This window comes from Daucus carota, chromosome 7 (genome assembly GCF_001625215.2).
Source record: "Daucus carota subsp. sativus chromosome 7, DH1 v3.0, whole genome shotgun sequence".
NCBI lineage: Eukaryota > Viridiplantae > Streptophyta > Magnoliopsida > Apiales > Apiaceae > Daucus > Daucus carota.
This window is the reverse complement of record NC_030387.2, coordinates 30,525,179-30,532,102: the sequence shown is the minus strand read 5'-3', so window position 1 is coordinate 30,532,102 and position 6,924 is coordinate 30,525,179. Positions and strand designations below refer to the sequence as shown.

The window sequence follows — 6,924 nt, the reverse complement described above, 5'->3', positions numbered from 1 at the left end:
TATGTAGAGGTATAATCGGCGATTTGACAGCAAAAGCAATAAAAAATCCAATATATAATATTATTTCCAACGCCACAGGATATGACTGATTAACTAATGTTGCAAAGTTTAATGTCGGCTCAGTAGAACCATATAAACCGACACCCAAAACTCCCATTAAGAGAAAAACGGAACCCCCCGCTGTATATAAAATAAATTTTGTAGCCGAGTAAAGACGTTTCTTTATGTGTCATAGCTATTTTATCTTAGAGAACGAGAGTACGGATTTTTTTACTCAGAAAGGAAATCTCAAAATTAACTTATGGAACTATATTTATAAAAAATGGGAACCTTAAAATACGTGACAAGTAGTGGTAAAGAACTATAAAGTAAGAGCATCTCCAAGAGCCTCCTTGTTGGCTCCTAAATATAATATAAAAAATGTGGCTCTTAGCACTTTAGAACAAAGTTAAGAGTGTAAACTCCAACAATACTCTCTACATCTCTTCTCTATTTAATATTTTATTCATATATTGGGCTCCACTACAACAAAAGAGAGTGAAAGATGGAGATGAATTGGAGGGAAAGATTTTTTTATTGTAAAAAAATAAGTTAGGAGCCATGTGGTGGCTCTTAACTTTGAGGAGAGAGGAGAGAGAAACAAGAGGCTCTTAAGATTTAGGAGCCACTTAAGAGTCTCTTGGAGCAACATTTTTCCTCTCCCTCCTCAAATCTCAAGTTAGGAGCCTAAATAAAGAGCCTCTTGGAGATGCTCTTATACTATATATTTGTGGAGTCTTAAAATAATTCATAAAACTAAATTTTTTAGTTTCTTAAAATGCCCTCATACTTCAAGGTAAACTAGCTAAGGGACATATAGATGACTGTATATAATGTTATAAATACATATCATATCACCATAATATTGCAGACTACCACTATGTTTTTATAATGCTAAAAAAATAACATATTGTTAATAATCAAATCAAAACATAATGTTAGTGACAAAAAAAATCCAACGTTTTTTTAAGGAAAAAAAAACAACATTAAATTTTATTCGGAAAAAATAAAATAAAATAATTTTTGAAATTTTTTGGAGTCTCAAAATGCGTGTCCAACTCTCGTCTTTCAATGTAAACTACCCAAGACACTACATAAAGATATAAACACATATCAGATCGCTTTGCATACTAACACTATATTTTAATAATACCAAAAAAATAACATAGTGTTAATAATCAAATCCGAACCTAACGTTAGTGACAAAAAAAAGTCCGAACCTAACATTAGTGACAAAAAAGAAAAAAATTATAGTTCAGTGGTAGGTTTCTAAACAAATAATAAGTTGGGTGGCAAAAAAATCTATTTTCCCTTTATATTTTATACATGATACCAATACCTTAAGTAATGTCATCTCCACGCGGTCTATCAAAGCTTGAGATTGACTTTTAATTAATTTTTCACACAACATTCAACGCCTTGGCTCTTAGAATAAAACACGTATATTCAAATCTTAAAAATTCAAAAATAAAAAAAACTACTAAAAAGCCTACTATCTTGTACAATTCCTACAGTCTACTAACAGGAATACAGAGTGATGACCAAGTTCTAGTTGAACACGACCGTAGTCTTTTAAAATCCAATAGATATGCGTCCAAATACACTCATCAATTTTTTTAACAAAATTATTTGCAAAAGAAAATAATTCTGTGTTCAAGTCTGTAATGGATGATCTGGCCGAGTCTACTACTCTTCTTCCTCCTTTGCTAGCTGATGTTCATGATATGGACCTCGAAGCAGGTTCTTCGGTACATATTCTCTGTCGAATTTGCCTTGAGAGTCAAGGTACTTGTATATTTCTCTTTTCTTTCTTAGTTCCGTAGATTTTGTTTTTTTTTCTTTCGGGTGCTTTTTTCTAGATATCAAAGTTTTTATCTAAATTTTAATGGGATATCTCTGCATACTTTCTGGTTAGATGAAAAAAATTTCATATATGAAAGAAGATATTCCTTTTTATATTGTATTTCAGTACAATTCATTGACACGAAAGTCTCATGACAAACAAAGTAAAAAAACTGCACAAACCAGTTATTACTAACTATACATAGTGTCTCAGAAGTTTTTTGATTTTGTTTGCTTGGACACTAGACTATGCTATCTAACTATGATTATTTCATCCGTATCAGGCGAGGATTTGATTGCTCCTTGCAAGTGCAAAGGGACTTCAAAGTATGTTCACCGCGATTGTCTTGATCATTGGCGTGCTGTGAAGGTACGTATAAACCAAGGTCACGGCCTGAGGCGCGCTTGATGTATCAAGTTTCTTCGTATCTAGGTCGTGCTTTGGTATTTTATTTGAGCAGCAATTCGTTGAGAGGCAAGCATTGAAAGAGGTCCCTGCTTATTGCAACAATTCAGATTTCACTTTAGCAAGAAAAAGAAAAATTCAGATTTCAGACTCATTTATTTCATATAATTATTTTGTTAAAGAATTTATGATTATGTAAAATCAAAAATTTCCATACATAATTGCTATGATGATATTGAACAGATCTGTGTTTCGACGTTAATAGAATTTGCTTTTTATTTTTTAGTTACTCGGGGAATCACCACATTATATATCATTCTGCAGGAAGGATTTGCATTTGCTCATTGTACAACGTGCAAGAGTCCGTATCGTTTGAGACTTAATGTTCTTGCTGATAGGAAATGGAGGACCTTGAAATTCCGATTCTTTGTTACCAGAGACATTTTGTTTATCTTTCTCTCTGTTCAACTTGTAGGTCATTTCCTCTGTTTATAAGTAACTTTTTTTCACTTCTATGACAGTCTGACTTATATGTCTCGTATATTTTTCCAGGTGATTTCTTCGTTGGCATATTTGGTGTACGTAGTCGATGGATACCAGAAGTTCTGGCTCCGTCTTGAGTGGGGATCTGAAAGTGCAGCTAGTTTCTACTACACATGTGGTTATGGCTCTAAAACTTGTTATACAATTGTTAGTACAACTTTAACTCGTTTGAAAATAAATTGAATGAAGTTGTTGTTGGTATGTGCAGGAGCCCTATTGTTTTTCGCACTTGTGGGACTGTCTGGATGCTTGATAACCTGGTATGATCCAAGTGTGCAGGATGATCTGGCTCAACCATGCAAGGAATTATGCCTTTGTTGCTGCCAGAGCGGGTATGAAATATACTCCCTCCGTCCCTCTCATTTCTTTATAGTCCCGAATGTCATATAATTTTGGTGCATAACTCCTAATTTATCATCGGTACAGGATCTGTGCGGAGTCTGTAAACTGCCATTTGCCAGGTCCCCTTTGTACAGGAACTGAGTCTGGCTGTACTACATGCTTCGAAAGTGAATGTGATTGCGCGAGTGGTGGTGGTGGTGAATCTGGGTTACCATTAGTATTGACAATGGCTTTGATTGTGCTGGTAGTGTTTGCAGTGATAGGCATATTCTACAGCGTATTGGTGGCTACAATGGTTGCGCAAAGAATCTGGCAGCGACATTACCATATACTGGCAAAAATGTCCCTAACGAAAGTGAGTAAATTTCTGGAATTCAATTATCTTATGTACTCCCTCGGTCTAAAATTTAATAATATAAAAACTAATCTCACCCGCTACCTTCGTTCAAGTTTCCTGATCTATCAAATAAATTGTCGTTTGCTCGATAGGAATACATAGTTGAAGATGTTGACGATGAAATGGGAGGATCTCCGCCAGCTCTCCCACCCGAGCATGTTCAACAACTGGAAACACTAGGTCTTCTGTGAAATTGGTGAATGTCTGCTTGTGGAGAGGATGGGAAAAAGTTTACCAAACCTGTCTGGGTTGTGCTGAATCCGAATATAATTAAACAATTCTGCATGGATTGCACTTACATTCAGAATCAGAACTCTTTTTTTTTTTTTTTTTTTTTATGATTAAGATATATATATTTTATAAATTTTATGATAGCAGGTTTGTCAGATAAAGACTTAAAAAAATGCAATAAATGGTCAGGCCTCAAATATTTTAAGATACGAGTATACGACTATCCTCAATTTTCTATATAAATGGAAATCAAGAGTTCGCAAATCCAGTTTAAACTCACTCATCGACAGAAATCTAAAAAAAAAGAATAGACTCACCTGGATTCCTATTATCTAAAGCTCTTCGTGCATGTCAGGGCTTTCATAGTCTGCAGACTCATAAACATTGGCGTCCTCAGGAGTTTCAGAGCTCGTATAGGTAGGGGTTTCATAACCATATGAATCCTCAGAAGGTTCGGAACTTTCAGTTCCATATGTTTGATATTCACTTGAATCAGATGTACTTGGAAATATCTGAGAGGCGATTTTAGAGATTATATCAATCAAGACATTCCCCCCTTCAGGTGGTTGTACAGTGTCGAGCACAGACGTGACATAATCTTTGGCTTCTGACTCTGAAATACCGTCTGAAGATATAGTCTCTATGGTCTCAGTAAACTGAAGGAGGATGCTTATGCCATTTGCCACATCGTATACCATTAGCCCAACCCTTCCTCCAACCCAACTTCCAAGATGGCTACCTAGCAGATAACCAACTCTTCCAAACTTCTGCTCACCAAGGAATCCAACAGCATAAGTTCCAAAAAGAGTCCCTGTTCCCCTAAGTAACCCTTCTGTCATTGTACCCCCGTAGTATACTGCTTCGAAAAAATCCCACCCAGACGAAATGATGGGGCCTATGATGCGCTTGGCCTGTCGAGTTGCAAGTTTGGCAGCTTTTTTTCCTTCTTGCTGGGCTTGTTGAGCTGCCTCTTTAGCGTTTAAGCCTTGTGACAGTGCATCAACTAGTGCAGCCTCAATTGCTTTATGCCTGGCTCGTTCGACATGAGATGATCTGATGGTGTAGACATAAAGCTTCACACCCTCCTTCACGGCACACGCCATTGTTCCAGTGCTCCCATCGAAACAATTCAAGAAAGTAAACTTGCCACTCTGTGAGGAGGCCTCTTCACCAACCAACTGCCTACATTTTTCAGCTTCAATGAAAAGACCGTGAACACAGTTAATTTTTTCTTTCCAACGATAAGAGGCGATATAAGAATATAATACTAGAAATTGTAGAAAGAATGCACTTAAGACTCCATAATTAGCATTTTGAGCCAGTGATACACTCCACATACACACGTGATTGCATCAACAAAAAGTTCTGGGAGCCTGTTGGTTCGTAGATAAGAAATAATTTAATTGCTCTCACAACTACAATTTGAATGATAACACCGTACACTTTAAAACAACATATTTCAGAGTTTACAGGATCCAGATCAGGTAGGTACACTTGTGTAAGCTGTCGATACTTTAAATTCATTTCCTGGTACTTCCTTAAAGTAGAAGTACATCCATGAAACAAGTAGACTTTTCTCCTCTATATAATTTCAAGCACATATGTTGTAAATTTCAAATTTACAGCATTTACATTAGTATTTCATACTATATTACATTAGTATTTCATACTATATTAGCAGAAGTTTTCATCAACTATGTGACAGACCGACCAATACATGGTTACCCCTAAGTCCTAACTGGACGCCTACCAATTTAGCAATTCTCGCTGCAGCACTCCCACTAAAAGCACTCAATCACACCATTCTGAGGGATGCTCTGCAAGACTGCAACACACAAACAACTCTCGTTGCAAAGCCATGGGCTTATGACTACCGTTAGGGTGAAGGGTCATAATCATCTACTACTTTCAAAAGAAATCAGTGACATAGACTCAAGTCTCGCTAAAGGTGTAGTAGTATAATAGTAGCACGTCCTCACTACTTCCGCCATTCTGCACATCAATTCTGCCATCTATATAGTAGAAGTTCATAATTTAGAGTATTATTGATACACATTGTCTAGTGTCCAAAGCAGTAGTACTCACTACCCATAAGCGGTTGATACTTTTGTATCAAACTTTTTCTGCACATCTCCAAGTAATCTCACACCTCGATCCTGGATACACTTCCCAGAAAAAGTAAATCCAACCAAAACAGACCCAAATGATGAAATCAAGTAAGATATTTCCAGCAGTCAAAAATCCTGTAACTATGTCTAAAAATAATAGTTGTAATTTTATCTAAACTCCATATATATTCAAATAATTCTAATGAAAACTTTGAAAACTAAATAAAATGTAGCATTTCTACTTTTTTTTAGTTCATCTAACAATAAGTTAATTTGTCGAAGATTCGTTGATAGTCTAGTGTCAGACACTCATTCCCACCTCCCCAAGAAAACCAAAGTCATGGATTCAAGTATTTATTAAACTGGAATTCATTCATCATAAAATATCTCTCACCCAACAAAACACATCAAAAACAGCCAAGTTTAACTAAAATCACCCCATGCATCTAACAATTGGCCAAGTTTAACTATAATACTTTGAACTAAGCATGTAAACCACCGAACTCCTGGCTCAATGATAGCTCTGAAAGTCGATGGTTCGAACCTTGTCAAAGAAGCGTGCTTATGTTTAATTATACGAAAACAAAACAAAAATTGTGCAGAGGCATAAATTTTTTGCAAATATAGTATAAATATGCATATACCTGAGAAACTGAGAATGATGAGGCCAGAAAGGAAGAGACCAAGTTGTATTTTGTTGTTTTCAAAATTCATAGCTTCAGTAGAATCTGTGATCTATTTTTATGGGTCTTTATTCAAGATTTGTCTCAAACAAAATCAAGAATCTTACAACGTGTTTGGGCTCAATAATCAAGTTCTCGTTTTTAACCTTTTTTATTTTTGTTTGCTTTTATTACTGTACATGTACATGGGCATGTCCAGATTGACTGATTGGCAGACCAAATTCCAGAAACGTCACCAAAAGCCGCCAAGCGTCGTGTTTTGTCCTTTTAACGACCCCGTTAGTTTCTTTTTCCCGATCAACCATACAAATTTATTCATAAAGTAAGAGGGTC

At 35.9% G+C, this 6,924-nt stretch overlaps 2 protein-coding genes across 3 annotated transcripts; one reads left to right on the top strand and one right to left on the bottom strand.

The window, feature by feature from the left end:
- Positions 1-1,551: 1,551 nt before the first annotated feature.
- LOC108193867 (uncharacterized) lies at positions 1,552-3,802 on the top strand. Its single transcript, XM_017360704.2, has 7 exons — positions 1,552-1,824; positions 2,166-2,251; positions 2,612-2,758; positions 2,840-2,948; positions 3,039-3,162; positions 3,257-3,527; positions 3,662-3,802. Exons 1-7 carry the CDS (start codon positions 1,704-1,706, stop codon positions 3,758-3,760), a joined length of 957 nt encoding a protein of 318 aa, XP_017216193.1. The 5' UTR covers positions 1,552-1,703; the 3' UTR covers positions 3,761-3,802.
- LOC108193868 (uncharacterized) lies at positions 3,514-6,748 on the bottom strand. Of its 2 annotated transcripts, XM_017360706.2 has the most exons (3): positions 6,553-6,748; positions 4,118-4,995; positions 3,514-3,849 (listed from the first exon to the last, which is right to left on the bottom strand). In XM_017360706.2, exons 1-2 carry the CDS (start codon positions 6,620-6,622, stop codon positions 4,133-4,135), a joined length of 933 nt encoding a protein of 310 aa, XP_017216195.1. In that variant the 5' UTR covers positions 6,623-6,748; the 3' UTR covers positions 3,514-3,849; positions 4,118-4,132. The 2 variants fall into 2 exon arrangements, with proteins under 2 accessions (XP_017216195.1, XP_017216194.1); XM_017360705.2 differs by lacking the exon at positions 3,514-3,849 and having other exon boundaries at positions 4,016-4,995; positions 6,553-6,747.
- Between the last annotated feature and the right edge of the window lie 176 nt (positions 6,749-6,924).